General features: G+C 39.4%; 1 protein-coding gene across 2 annotated transcripts in view; it reads left to right on the top strand.

Annotated features, from left to right (window-relative positions):
* Positions 1 to 16,184, top strand: part of pfkmb (phosphofructokinase, muscle b) — a 49,920-nt gene that overhangs the window by 12,569 nt on the left and 21,167 nt on the right. For both annotated transcript variants that reach the window (XM_034166702.1, XM_034166701.1), the window contains 3 exons: positions 5,233 to 5,306; positions 15,626 to 15,703; positions 15,880 to 16,069. In XM_034166702.1, coding sequence (XP_034022593.1) covers positions 5,235 to 5,306; positions 15,626 to 15,703; positions 15,880 to 16,069 — 340 coding nt within the window. In that variant the 5' untranslated portion in view covers positions 5,233 to 5,234. The remainder of the gene's footprint in view (positions 1 to 5,232; positions 5,307 to 15,625; positions 15,704 to 15,879; positions 16,070 to 16,184) is intronic.

The following is a 16,184-nucleotide window of genomic DNA, read 5'->3' on the forward strand; positions in this document are numbered from 1 at the left end:
AGCCGGCTGCAAGAGCTCAGCTCAGAGGTATTGAGTGACATTCATGCCATTAATGTCTGAAAGGAAATGCTTTTGACAAAAATTACAGATTTTGTTCATTTTTATTTATGTCCAGTGATCAAGAATCCACTGACCAATTTCATATTTGTTTACTTTAAGACTCAATAAAATGTTGTTAACATAGAAAACCTGTAAAGCCTACTTTTGGCCCAAGCAGAGGGTCAGCCTTTTGAGTCTGGTCTGCTTGAGGTTTCTTCCTCAGAGGGAGTTTTTCCTTACCACTGTTGCTCTGGGGGTTGGTAAGATTAGACCTTACCTGTGTGAAGCGCTTTGAGGCAACTCTGTTTTGATTTGACGCTATATAAATGAAAATAAATTGAAATTGAAAAATTTAGTAAACAGAAAATTCACAGAAGCTATTGATAAGGGAATCGATGAGGAATCGGATCAATAAGCGGAATCGATAATAGCATTGATATTGATAAAATCTTATCAATACCAATCTCTGTAAAGTTGAATTAAAATTATTTATGATAAAATGTGTTAGTTATGCCAAAGACATTTAAAAACTCACAGAGATGTTTAAATGTTTAAAAAAACAATGTTTAAAAATATGACAAAAGGTAAAAAAAAAAAAAAAAAAAAAATAGAAAGTTCGTTAAAAACATATTTAAAATGTTTGAAAGGAGTGTAAAATGTGTGAAAGAATAGAAAGTTCTTTAAAAACATGTTTAAAATGTTTACAAAGGCTGTAAAATGTGTAAATGCATAGATAGATCTTTAACAAACACCAATACTTTTAAAATGTGTTTGAGATGTGTAAAAGAATAAAAAGAAACAAGCAAAGATGTTGACATTGTGTGCCATGGGGCGCAACTATTCATTTGTTCTCTGAGGGGGAGCTTACTCTCCCACACTTTCAAAACCCCTGGCCTAAGCACAGGGTCACCCCTCTGTATCTGGTCTGCTTGAGGTTTCTTCCTCAATATCATCAGAGGGAGTTTTTCCTTACCGCTGTCTTCTCTGTGCTTACTCTAGGGGTTGGTAAGGTTAGACCTTACTTGTATGAAGCACCTTGAGACAGCTTGTTGTGATTTCTTACTATATAAAATTAAATAAATTGAAAGTGAAAAATTAAAAGTGTTTGGTTGTGTGGCAAGGATATCTACGGACAAGCATATTTACTTCACTGAAGTAAACATTTTAAAACAACTCATTATAGAGATCTTCCCTTAACCTCCTTTGTTTTGGTTTCATCAGAAGGGGCTTGTATCTGCTGTAAGCAGAAGAAGGAGCACCCAGTGGTGGGCACAGCTAACTAAAACGTTAGCTTTGATAACCGCTAACTGAAAAGTTAACTTTTCTAATGCTAAACCGCTAAAAAATTTAGCAGACGTTACAGCTTGCTGCTAACTATTAGTATTGACTCAGTACATTGTCGGTTAAGCCAATTTCGAGTTTAAGCACTGGAAGTGGTGCTAGATAAATTCAAAGGCAATCACAAGCCGAAAACAAACAACGAGCCACAGCATCTGTCTTTATGCACCCACCTCACATCTACAAAAAAAAAAAAAAATCATCGACTTTCATCATGCAGCCACTCAGACACTGGGCAGGAGACATGAAACACAAAGCACTTTTCACTCATGGTTTTATTTATAAACAACTAATTCCTGACAGTTTATCGACATTAACGGCAACTCTGTCATTTTTTACAAAGTGAAAATATCGCAGGTATGAACATAAAAATTAATCTTGAAAGACAACATTAATTCACTTTGAAGACAGATCTTGGGGTGGATAATGTTATTTTATGTTCTTATTCATCATTAGCCCCCTTCTTATCTGTTTGTCATGGATAACTGGGGTGCATAGCACTAGAGGTCTTGGCTGAGATCTGGATTTGGACCTCAGTCTCCCAAACCAGACATGATGTGTTTGAATACTACTGTATCCTGTTTTCTTCCCAATCCAAACCAAAGAACATGTGCTGGCCAAGCATCCAATTACTGTGGTGGCTGAGACATGAGGTCAGCAGTGATAGATGTAGTGATTAGCACAAGAAGCTTATGAAGAACATAGCGCTGAACTTTAAGTAAAGGCCAAAGTTATCACATGGTAATAGGAGCACCCAGGCTTCCACCCCCCGCCCAACTGGAAGAGTGGCTCCCGCAGTTTCCAGGAATATGCATGATCTCTCTAAGGATGAGTGCAGCTGTAGAAACACCTACAACACTGTGCACTTCTCCTCAAACTGTCATCTGCACCGTAGCAGCTCTGTACATGATGGGTCACCAGCCCAACTCAGAACACTTCTTCTGTCTCATCCAAAACTCACATGGAATGTGGACATTGGCAAATCTAAAATAGAAATTAATCTTGTGCAAACATATGAATGAGCTTTGTAACCAGAACGTGATAGGTTCAATCCCTTTCCTCTGGCACAGGGCATCCACTTACCCTTTCCCACTTAGTGGTGTGCTGGATCATGACCAGAGAAGTGCACCCCAAGGCCAAAGTATTGCAGGCAGTATTCCCTAGCAGTGTAAGAGGTATGTCACTACTGGTTACAGTCCAAAAGTAATGGGACATCTAGCCTTTACAGTAAAATGAAAAAATGTATGGCTTTGATTTGATCTATTGTTGTTAACTGTCTACATAAAGCCCATCATACAGTACAATGAATGTGTTATTGTTGGTGTACAACCAATGCAGCTTTGGTTTTCACGTCAACGTCCATGTCCTTTAAATGATGTCTTCTTGCACTTATTTGTGTTAGCAAGTCTAACCACGAGGTGTGGTCTATAGTGCAATGTAGGTGGATTACTACCATGTGGAAGCAAAAAGCAATTGTGCTATGAACCAGAAAAAATCTGGCCTGAAGTCTTTCTGTTGTTGCTAAGGTGCAATATTCTGATGTGGAGGATTCACAGCGTGCGTAAAATCTGCAAACAGGGATGTGCATTAGAACATCATACTACCATGAAACTGAACTGAAAAGAAAGATTAACAATGAAATAAAGGTAACAACTAATTGGGGGGGGGGGGGGGGGGGTATCTTTAATAACTGGTTTGTATCATATTTTGAAACTGGTTTGCTTCCTCCCTGGATTGGCTGGTTAACAACACCAACAAATCAAAGAGTGCACAGAATTTTGTTTGAGTGCACAGTTTTTACCTTAACATAAAAAGTGCTGCAGATGACACATCTCAGCTGAACCAGCTGTACCTTATGGTACATAGACTGATGGTGCTCAGTGAAGACATTCCACAGTACTGAGAGTGATTCTCAGTGCATAGCAGTGGATGCAACAAGTTTTAATTCATGTCCCATAGCAGTCACAACCCTTGGCATGGTTTCTAGCATTTTGGCAGGATATTTTGTGCTGTACATGTCTCGTTTGGCTGCTGCATCCACACATACGGTTTATGCAAGGCAATGTGGGTTCTTGCTTGAAAACCTCACATTGTGAGTGCGTCCTCTGCATATCAATGCACCTATTTTAAAGGGAATGTCAGATAACACTCTGACTAGCTGATTTTATGCTCTGCCCACAAAGCACCCATCCATAATTGGGTGGATTTATGAGCAATTCTACAGTAATTACAGTAAGTGCAGATCTTTAATGGTAAGCTAAAATATTGCCAGTTTTTTCTGTCATTGTAATTTCATTACCATAAAATTTCCCATATACATTTAGTACTGTGCAAAAGTTTTAGGCACCCCAGAGTTACAATGACAGTAGTGTTTGATGCCCCTCCTCCACCCCGTTTTCATTGACATGTCATCGCAAAAATCAGTTCCAACAAAGGGAATATGTGAGCTATATATTTTTATTCCATACTCATTTTGTGTTACCCTGGTGACGAGTGCAGGGTCCTGATACAGGATCCAGATCATTTCATTCAACCAAGATGTCTGATCAAGGTGAGAGAGTTTTAGCCTCCCTAGCAGGGACAATTCTACAACTTGAGTCTCATACTGAATTTGTGAGACATCAGTGAAGAGGACACTCATGACTTTATAGAGAGATATAAGAACATTCCATAATTTACATATTCACATGATTTACCTGCGTTATTCATTCTACATGATTCATGTGTTTGATTATTCTTTAACTATTTTGATGATTATATACAACCCCTGGCAAAAATTATGGAATATGATGCAGATGTTAGTTTTGGGGATGAAAATTTACAGGGTGATTCCATAATTTTTTCCTCAGAATTGAGTGATTCCATATTTTTTTCCTCTGCTTGGTCTAAAAAAGTAACCGTTACTGACTGCCACAATCTTTTTTTCTTGATTTCTTATAGTGTTTCTTAAAGCCAGAAAGTTGCCATTTGCAATGACTTTAGTTTTGTGTCATGTCTGTGATCTGCTTTTTTTCTACAAAATTAAACAACTGAATGAACATCCTCCGAGGCCGGTGATTCCATAATTTTTGCCAGGGGTTGTAGATCAGACCAATGCTGTATAAAGTACCGGAAAATCACACTTAAGTAAAAGTAGAGTTACCCATTAAAAAAATGACTTTGGGAGAAGTTCAAGTCACCGATTGAAATGCTACTCAAGTAAAAGTCTTAAAGTATCTAATATTTATTGTACATTTATTACAGACCTGCTGCAGGTCTGTAATCAATGTAGAGAAATTATAATTTTCATGACAAACACCCCCCAAGTGCGCATGTGCAAAAAAGCCTACCGGACATGACAAATCGGCCTGACTTCGTTGCAGTCACTAGTTGTCTCTGGGTGAAAACATGACTTTTTTCGTGTGTGTGTGTGTGTGCGTTTGTTTGTAACGAGTAACGGCATGGCGCGTAGAAAATGTATCGGAGTAGAAGAATGCAATTAACGTCAGAAATGTAGTGAAGTGTTTTTACTTTGTTGCTATACAATACTGGATCAGACCTACTGTGTTATGCTATGTATTATTAGCACGTGTTGAATGAACATTGATGGTGTGGTGAGTAAATGAGTTGTTATTAAATGGAGTTGATGATAATTATATGGTTCTTCTTCTTTATTTTGGTTGTAATATGTAATAAATACCTTTTCGGACGAAGGTTGATACAGATACGAGGGGCATGATACATAAACAGGCATGTGATATACTATACGTCTGCTCCTTGTACACCTGATCCTGTCAAATCTCAGAAATGAAGCAGAGATGGTCCTGATGTTTCTACATGTTTCTGTAGTTTATAACATACATTTTGTGCCTCTAGGTATGAATGCAGCGGTGAGGGCCACAGTTCGAGTGGGACTTTACACTGGAGCAAAAGTGTTTTTTGTGAAAGAGGTAAATAACACTTTGCAGACTGGGATACTTTTGTAAATTTCCAACCAAATATGTTCCAGTGCTGGCTGACAACAACTGCAGCATGTCAAGTCAGAACACACTCAGCTCCGTCGCAGTCCACTTCACTCGTCATTTCAGAGAGATTTATGTGACGCTGCCAACAAATAGAACCTAATCACAAAGACTTCACCCAAACTCAATCACAAGAATTCAATCATATTAAACCTCATGTGTCAGAACTCTGGAATTGTCAAATATCTGTTTTGAATACTTAAATGATTTTAAACAAACAAACAAAAACTCCTATAAAGTGAACAAACAACCACACAAGAAAAACTTTCACAGAAAACGACCATTTTGATCAGGGATGCATTAAAGAGTTGTGTTTTGAAGTGATATGAATTAAATAACAATGAATTCAAACAAATGTCACTTTTCAAAAGTTCATTTTCGCTTTTGAACAATGAAGAAAGACAGCAACTGAAGCTGCTTTGCCACTTTGTATTTAAATGTCCAGTAGGGGGCACTAATTGACAGCCTAACTGCATTATATACTTCACAAGAATGGTGCTGAAGACTTCCATCGAGGTCAGTTATCCACTCCACCGTGATGCTGTGCTTCTTTTCATTACGTTTTGATTTGTTTATCAGACTGTCCACAGGATTAGGTTAAAAAACTATCAGGGCAATTTTCATATAGCATGGATGAGTGGTGGCATACAGACCAATGAAGAATTTATCAAACTTTGGAGTGGAAGCAAGGAGGAATCCGGGATTTGTTGTTTTTTTCCCTCTATTTCTTTAACTCTGTAAATCAGGACTTTAAAAACAAAAAAATGATAATGTCTCGTAATATGTAGAATTTAGTGTTGAGCTGGAAAAAAGTTCAGATCCAGTGAATATGGAGTGAATTTTTGATTGACTGAATTTATTCATATAAACATATGTAGCGGGATGAAGGTCCTGGGTCCTAACTGAAAAGACGTTCCCACTAGCTTGGCTAACGGGGGAATTCCGTCCCGGCCACAAAGATCCTGTTCGTGATGCCGTTGGTGGGATCGAACCCCGAACGGCTCACACTAAAGACCATTCCTCTACCAGGTCAGCCAAAGGAGAATTCCCCCGTTAGTCAAGGTAGCGGGAACGTCTTTTCAATCAGGACCCGGGACCCTCATCCCGCTACACATGTGAAATACATGTAAATACAGAGTAACACAATAAAGTGAAAATCACTTGTTTCCATTGTGGCCCAGAGATATCACAGACTAAAATAGCAAGAGGATGGATTATCAATGTACAACCCCAATTCCAATGAAGTTGGTACGTTGTGTGAAATGTAAATAAAAATAGAATACAATGATTTGCAAATCCTCTTCAACCTATATTCAATTAAATACACCACAAAGGAAGAGGATTTGCAAATCATTGTATTCTGTTTTTGGCAGCATGGTGGCTTAGTGGTTAGCACTGTTGCCTCACAGCGAGAAGGTCATGGGTTCAATTCCCACCTGTGGCCTTTCTGTGTGGAGTCTGCATGTTCTCCCCGTGTTTGCGTGGGTTTCCTCCGGGTGCTCCGGTTTCCTCCCACATCCAAAGACATGCGGGTTAGGTGGATTGGAATCTTTAAATTGTCCGTAGGTGTGAGTGGGTGTGAATGTGCTTGTTTGTCTGTTTGTGGCCCTGTGACAGACTGGCGTCCTGTCCTGGGTGTACCCCACCTTGCGCTCTATGACTGCGGGGATAGGCTCCAGCCCCCCGCGACCCTTGATTGGACTAAGCGGTTGAAGATGAGTGTGTGTGTGTGTGTGTGTGTGTGTGTGTGTGTATTCTGTTTTTATTTACATTTTACACAACATCCCAACTTCATTGGAATTGTGGTTGTATATAATACAGTCAAGGTTAATATAAAAATATGATTATTTGCACAATATATTTTCACATTTTAAATGAGAAATTTACACATTTTACACACGTTTTAAAAGTTATATATTAAAATATAACAACTGATGGTCAGGCCAGAGTACCAAGATGAAATAGCACAGTCCATATAACACTAAAATTGTTGACACCAGTAGCTGTTTTGTTTTAATATCAAATTGTTTGGCCTGTCTGTACAATTTCAATTTTGCATTAGATTTACTGCTAATACTATCGGCTATCTGATCTCCACTAACTGCCTGATCAAGGGCCGGACCAGTGTATTTCACACAGGATTTACTATTAATAGTTTCCCCATCAGACCTTGATGGTGTCCTTAAAAGCGAGTCTTCTTTTACAACCCCAATTCCAATGAAGTTGGGACGTCGTGTAAAATGTAATTAAAAACAGAATACAATGATTTGCAAATCCTCTTCAACCTATATTCAATTGAATACACCACAAAGACAAGATATTTAATGTTCAAACTGATAAACTTTATTGTTTTTGTGCAAATATTTGCTAATTTTGAAATGGATGCCTGCAACACGTTTCAAAAAGGCTGGGACAGTGGTATGTTTACCACTGTGTTAAATCAATTCAAATCAAATCAATTTTATTTACACACAACAAACAGTTGCCCCAAGGCACTTTATATTGCAAGGCAAAGCCATACAATAATTACGGAAAAACCCCAACGGTCAAAACGACCCCCTGTGAGCAAGCACTTGGCGACAGTGGGAAGGAAAAACTCCCTTTTAACAGGAAGAAACCTCCAGCAGAACCAGGCTCAGGGAGGGGCATACAGAGCAAAAAGAGAAAGAAACACTCAGTGCATCATTGGAACCCCCCAGCAGTCTAAGTCTATAGCAGCATAACTAAGGGATGGTTCAGGGTCACCTGATCCAGCCCTAACTATAAGCTTTAGCAAAAAGGAAAGCTTTAAGCCTAATCTTAAAAGTAGAGAGGGTGTCTGTCTCCCTGATCTGAACTGGGAGCTGGTTCCAGAGGAGAGGAGCCTGAAAGCTGAAGGCTCTGCCTCCCATTCTACTCTTAAAAACCCTAGGAACTACAAGTAAGCCTGCAGTCTGAGAGCAAAGCGCTCTATTGGGGTGATATGGTACTATGAGGTCCCTAAGATAAGATGGGACCTGATTATTCAAAACCTTATAAGTAAGAAGAAGAATTTTAAATTCTATTCTAGAATTAACAGGAAGCCAATGAAGAGAAGCCAATATGGGTGAAATATTCTCTCTCCTTCTAGTCCCTGTCAGTACTCTAGCTGCAGCATTTTGAATTAACTGAAGGCTTTTCATGGAACTTTTAGGACAACCTGATAATAATGAATTACAATAGTCCAACCTAGAGGAAATAAATGCATGAATTAGTTTTTCAGCATCACTCTGAGACAAGACCTTTCTAATTTTAGAGATATTGCGCAAATGCAAAAAAGCAGTCCTACATATCCTGATCAAAAATGACTGCAAGATTTCTCACAGTATTACTAGAGGTCAGGGTAATGCCATCCAGAGTAAGGATCTGGTTAGACACCATGTTTGTAAGATTTGTGGGGCCAAGTACAATAACTTCAGTTTTATCTGAATTTAAAGCAGGAAATTAGAGGTCATCCATGTCTTTATGTCTGTAAGACATTCCTGCAGTTTAACTAATTGGTGTGTGTCCTCTGGCTTCATGGATAGATAAAGCTGGGTATCGTCTGCGTAACAATGAAAATTTAAGTAATGCTTTCTAATAATACTGCCTAAGGGAAGTGAATAAAATTGGTCCTAGCACAGAACCTTGTGGAACTCCATAATTAACCTTAGTGTTGGGAAAGTGTAGGTACACGGACCCACAACAGGGGGCGCAAATGAACGGACAATGGATGAGGTCAAATAACAACACTTTACTGTTGTGAATGGGCACAACAAATACAATCAAATTACAACAATAGACAAAAGCCAAATCACAAAAGGTGTCGTGTGGGCAGGCTCGAAGATAGGACACGTCTGTCCAAAGCATAACCGGAACCACACGATTTCCTCCGCCACCAGACCCCGGGAATACTGGAGTCGCCAAGTCCCGAACTCCCAGGTGGCCACTGCCTTCGCGTGTCAGACCTGGTACTGCTGGCGAGGAACAAAAGAACAATTAAATGTGGGTGCGTCTGCACCCAGGAATCCGTACGGCAGGAAAACTACCTCCACCACTCGTTGGAAAAGGAGTCAGCTAAACAACTCACAAAAGTCACAAAAGATCACTGTTAACCAGTCAGCTGAGCACGTTACCTTCCAGGTAGAACGATATCTCGGCAAAGAGGTGGAGGCGTTGTCCTGCTGATATTCCCCTGCTGATCAGATGATGGGTAACAGCTGTTGCAGGTGATGCGTGACAGCTGTCACCCTGGCTGCTCCTGTGAGGCGACTGCGCCCTCTCGTGCCTGAAGCCCGCACTTCAGGCAGGGCGCCCTCTGGTGGTGGGCCAGCAGTACCTCCTCTTCTGGCGGCCCACACAACACTTAGTCTGTGAAGAAGACTCCCCATTTACATGAACAAATTGTAATCTATTAGATAAATATGATTCAAACCACTGCAGCGCAGTGCCTTTAATACCTATGGCATGCTCTAATCTCTGTAATAACATTTTATGGTCAACAGTATCAAAAGCAACACTGAGGTCTAACAGGACAAGCACAGAGATGAGTCCACTGTCTGAGGCCATAAGAAGATCATTTGTAACCTGCACTAATGCTGTTTCTGTACTATGATGAATTCTGAAACCTGACTGAAACTCTTGTGATATATACACACACATTATACAAATAATGGATGGTAAGGAGTCCAACATAGAGAAATATTGGATGAAGAAAAGTTATATTGGATGAGGTGTAGCCGCGTCCAGTATAACGTTTCTGATGCGATGAATGCTTCTAAAACGTCAGTAGCGTGCTTGTCTACCTTCTTAGTGTTTTTGGCATCCTTGGAGTTCAATATTTCCACCAGTTCCTCCTCTGTGAACTCAGCAAACCTCAATGGCAGATGATTTTCTGGTGTTGTTGACATGTTTGTTGCCATTTTTTTTCAACCAGCATCTGTCAGCTAGTTCCTGACCTTCGTATGTCGTGCTCTGATTGGCTAGCTGTTAGCAGTAAGCTCTAACGCTATTGGTCAGTGGGAACCAATCCAATAGAACTTTTGGTCCTAGCCTTTTTGGATCCAACATAACTTGGCTCCAAGCATGCCAAAATGCAGGTAAATGATGGACAGAAAGCCTAAGCTGTGATTGGCTATTGCAATCTGAGTGGAGAACATTATATATATATATATATGTGTGTGTATATATATATATATATATATATATATATATATATATATATATATATACACACACACATATATAGCTTTATAGGTGGAATTCTTTCCCATTCTTGCTTGATGTACAACTTCAGCTGTTCAACAGTCCAGGGGCTCCGTTGTCATATTTTGCGCTTCATAATGCACCACACATTTTCAATGGGTGACAGGTCTGGACTGCAGGCAGGCCAGTCTAGTACCCGCACTCTTTAATTATGAAGCCACACTGTTGTAAGAATGTGCAGAATGTGGCTTGGCATTGTCTTGCTGAAATAAGCAGGGACGTCCCTGAAAAAGAAGTTGCTTGGATGACGGCATGTGTTGCTCCAAAACCTGGATGTACTTTTCAGCATTGATGGTGCCATCACAGATGTGTAAGTTGCCCATGCCATGGGCAATAACACACCCCCATACCATCACAGATGCTGGCTTTTGAACTTTGCGCTGGTAACAATCTGGATGGTCTTTTTCCTCTTTTGTCCAGAGGACACAACATCCATGATTTCCAAAAACAGTTTGAAATGTGTACTCATCAGACCACAGCACACTTTTCCACTTTGCGTCTGTCCATTTCAAATGAGCTCAGGCCCAGAGAAGGTGGCAGCGTTTCTGGATGTTGTTGATGTATGGCTTTCGCTTTGCATGGTAGAATTTTAACTTGCACTTGTAGATGTAGCAACGAACTGTGTTAACTGACAATGGTTTTCTGAAGTGTTCCTGAGCCCATGCAGTAAGATCCTTTACACAATGATGTCCATTTTTAATGCAGCGCCGCCTGAGGGATCGAAGATCCCGGGCATTCAATGTTGGGTTTTCGGCCTTGCCGCTTACATGTAGAAAATTCTCCAGATTCTCTGAATCTTCTAGTTATATTATAGACTGTAGATGATGGAATCCCTAAATTCCTTGCAATTGAACATTGAAAAACATTGTTCTTAAACTGTTGGACTATTTTTTAACACAGTTGTTTACAAAGTGGTGATCCTCGCCCCATCTTTGCTTGTGAACAGCTGAGCCTTTTGGGGATGCTCCTTTTATACCCAATCATGACACTCACCTGTTTCCAGTTAGGTGTTCTTTGAGCATTCATCAACTTTCCCAGTCTTTTGTTGCTTTTTTGAAATGTGTTGCAGGCATCCATTTCAAAATGAGCAAATATTTGCACAAAAACAAAAATGTCTATCAATTTGAACATTAAATATCTTGTCTTTGTGGTGTATTCAATTGAATATAGGTTGAAGAGGATTTGCAATTCATTGTATTCTGTTTTTATTTACATTTTATACAATGCCCCAACTTCATTGGAATTGGGGTTGTAGATCCAAACAGGATTGATTCTGTCTTCTCCAAGTGTAGAGACTGTTTATTATCGATTCACCATTCTCCATTTAATAACTGTGCAGTAATAAATAGGGCTCCAAACTCATATCACAGAAGAGCGGAGCAGTAACCACAATGGAAGTAACTGGGTGAAATGATTAATTAATTGCTGCTCTAGTGTTTAACGCTACAGTGTGCAGGATTTACGGTTGTTTAGTATAATAAGTGGACTAGAGGAAGCAGTTAAGTGCACTTGTTTCCAGTGCAGAAAGTTCCTGATTTAAAACCCACCCCTGCCCATTTTCCGTGTCATGTGGAGTTGTGCCAGAAAGGGTATCTGGTGTAAAACTTGTGTCAAATAAACATGCAAATCCACCTCAGATCTGCTGTGGTGACCCTGAAATAAGGGAGCAGCTGAAGGAACTTACTATCAGCAGAAATGAAATACAGCATTCATAACCATCTGTTCATTCATGTATAACCTGCAACCTGCATCTATAACCTGGCCAGTGTTACAGAAATAGGGTTGTTGCACCAGGTTGATACAGTCGCCCAAAATGCCCATACAGTAATGGTTAGAATTACTGCCGCCCCTATATTTTATGCACACATTTTAATGAGTGCTAGGTTGAATTCGCCAATTTTAAATGGATTCTCATTTTAATTCCAACATATTGATTCATACATCCAAAGATCGATTTAAAAAAAAAAACATATATACATTATATATCAGGGTTCTCGCCAGCTGCCTGATAAAATTAGGCTGCACTTGGGCCATTACACTGTTTTCAAGGGTGCTCATTTCTCTACAGATTGTGGACCCGCTGGTTCTGATTTATAAGCAGCGTGTCCACAATTTATTCATCAACTCTGTCAAAGCCATTCAAAGATGTCAATCATGACTACCGGACTCTTGTCTGTTGCTGTGGGCAAGAAAAAAGAATCGTCCGTTATTTCACACAGTAGTTTTTTGTTTTTTTTGTTTTTTTCTGTTCCTCATAACGTGCCTTTTCTGTGGGACAACGCATGAAGGTTCTCTGGTGTGAACTGTGGGAGAACTTGTCACTCAGCGCTCACTGTGCAGCTATGGGAAAAGTTCTCCTGGAGCATACCGCGCAGCAAGCGAATACTGGAAGATTTTTAAATTTATAACCCTCTAAAACACTATTGCCTGCATTTTGAGAGTCAAATCTAGTGAAGTAAAGCTATAGTTATTTTTTGTTTTTATCTTTGTTACAGCCTTACTTTACAGCCAAAAGAAAGGCATCAGGCACAACATAGAAGAGTGTAGAAATGTGTGTCGGGAGCAATGAACCAGGTGTAGAGACCTCTGGCGCCCTCTTTTGGCTGCCCTGAATCTGTTCAGTAATTCTGCCCTCTAGCATGTTTGTAAAATAAAAATATTACTCTATCATTCTGCGAGGGGGATTGGTCCGTGCCATTTTCACCAGTCTTATAGCCATCATGATTAACTACCAATACTTCATTAATTGGATGTTAAATGTCAATGTAATACTAGAATTAATATGTTGCATAACTAGACAATCAGGTAACAGCTCAAAAATGGTTTAAATAACACTATCCCAAATCGATATTGGATCAGTTCGCATTGAATCAAAATAATCGATTCTGAATGTTAATAATCGGAATCAAATCGATTCTTGAAATTTGAATCGATACCCAGCCCCAATTTTAAAATGTGGTCACAAATAAATGTAAACAAAAGCTGTTTTGTTTAATCAAAATATTTTTGAAACTGTCCAAAGTAGCAAGAACAAAACCAATTTGTTTCATAAAGTGAAAAAAAAAAAAAAAACATAAAATATATGCTGGACACAGTAATTGGCACCCTTTGATGAATTTACCGTAAATCATCACTTTTAGAGCTAGTTTTCTTAATTATTATTTTAGACAAGTCAGGGGATGGATACATGAACATTTCCAAGTCACTGAATATGTTTTGGACTTTTTTTTTTTTACATTAATTATGAAGAAATATAAACAGTATGGTAAATCTGTCTGAAGGAGGCAGTTCTCAAAAACTGAGTGACCGTGCAAGAAGCAAATGAGTGAGGAAAGCCACCAAGACACCCAGACAACTCTGAATAAGTTATAGGCTTCTGTGGCTGTGATTGGACAAATTGTGCATCGTGTAACTTTTGTCTGTTGCACCACCACTCACAGGCTCATAGTGAAGTGGAGCAGAGAAGGATTTTCACACAACAAAACAGATCAAATCTAGGTTGCATCTCTCATATATCTTCTGGCAAGCTGTGTCTGAAAAGTCACTTCTTTTTAAGAAAATACTTCTCTGTGCCACACCACCATGAAGGTGTATAACTGTTGATGGAACAGTTAAAAGTTACACTGTGTGCAGTTTGTCCAGTCACAGCCACAGATGCCTGTAACTTCTTCAGAGTTGCCATGGGTGTCTTGGTGACTTTCCTCACTCATTTCCTTGTTGCATTTCTTCTTGTTGCCAAATAATTTGGGACTTTTTTAAAATTTATTTGATTAAACAAAATGGCTTTATTTGCCTTTATTTCTTTTAAAATGTGTAACATAAATATAGGAGTGCAGGTAATTCTGATCACAACTGTAATTACTTTGTCTTTTGCAACAACAAAAAAGAAAAAAAAAAGAAAGAAGAGGAATGCTCCCCTGTGTCTACTGGTTGCTAGTGAAGGCTATCCGGTATGGTGGCCCTCATTTTTGTGGAAAGGGGATCATTTTGCTTTTCACAAGAGAAAGTCGGGAAGCATGAATCTCCGTCACTAAAGAAGCTAAAACATGAAAGAAAACAAAATTATGACCCACAATGGCAGGATTGCACTAAATGCTACACAGTGTAGCTTTAATAATTTGAAGTGGTTCAACAATTATTATGTCCACCAAGGATGTAATAAAATCATCAGCATTTATTTATTTATTTGTCTGTCTATCTGTTAGCAAGATTACGTGTAAATTACTGAAAGGATTTTAATGAAATTTGCACCACATATATACATTAGTCCAAGGAAGACTCCATTAAATTTTGGAGGTGATCTGGATCAGATTTCACTTTATATAGGCTTTGAAGGATTACGTCAAAACTACATCACAAATTCTCACCAAATCTGTACTACACATACATATTAGGGCATGGAAGACTCCATTAAATTTTGGAGGTGATCCGAATCCGGATTGGCGGACGTCAGAAATCTCAGATTGCTCTTGTTTTATAGGAAATTAATCTAGCAATAATTTTGCAATTGGTAAATGGACTGCATTTATATAATGTTTTCCATCTATACCAGAAGCTCAAAGTGCTACACAATAATGTCTCACATTCACACAGACACACACACACCAATGTCAAGGTACTGCGGTGTAAGGCACTCATTATACAACGGGAGCAATTTGGGAATTAAAGACACTGCCCAAGGGCCCTTATTGACTTTCCGGCCAGACGAGGGTTTGAACCACGGATCCTCTCGTCTTAAGCCCAATGCTTAACCATTAGACCATCACCTCCTCACAAGTTGCTTAATTGATCAATTACACAACTTATTTGTTAAACCTTTTATTTCAGAACCGTTGTAAAGTCTACAATAGCCTCAACCAATCACAATATTCCACATCAACTGAAATAGCTGTATCAGGGTGAAAACTACACTTTTACAATTAAGCCTTAACCTTCTTCTCAGAACTGACTGTTGCTCAAGCAAGTGATACTGTGTGTGATTTTAGGGTTACCAGGGTCTGGTGGATGGAGGAGATCATATCATCCCAGCTACTTGGGAGAGTGTGTCCATGATGCTACAGCTGGTGAGAACACAGACTTTCTGGCCAGCACTTCAGAACTCTCTTTGTATTGGCTAGATGGTTTTTCAGCTGCCAAGGTTCCTTCAATTTGCAAGACAGGCATAGTTTTGGGGGTTCATATAGTACTACCCTTATTATTCCCATTTGGCTCATGATTAATGCTGAAACCATTTTGACAGGGTGGAACTGTGATTGGTAGCGCCCGCTGTCAGGACTTCCGCAACAAGGAAGGACGCACCAAAGCTGCCTTTAATCTGGTGAAGCTAGGTATCACCAACCTGTGTGTGATTGGAGGTGATGGCAGTCTGACAGGCGCCAACGAGTTTAGAACAGAATGGGCTGAGCTGCTGGCAATCTTGGTCAAAGCTGGTGAGAGTCATGGAGTCAGTCACCAAGCTATGGTACATTAAGCCCTGGTCCCACCGAATAATAAAGCCATGAATAATGAGCCATGTATGGATTTGTCAGAAATTTCAGTGATTAT

Source organism: Thalassophryne amazonica, chromosome 3 (assembly GCF_902500255.1).
Source record: "Thalassophryne amazonica chromosome 3, fThaAma1.1, whole genome shotgun sequence".
Lineage (NCBI taxonomy): Eukaryota > Metazoa > Chordata > Actinopteri > Batrachoidiformes > Batrachoididae > Thalassophryne > Thalassophryne amazonica.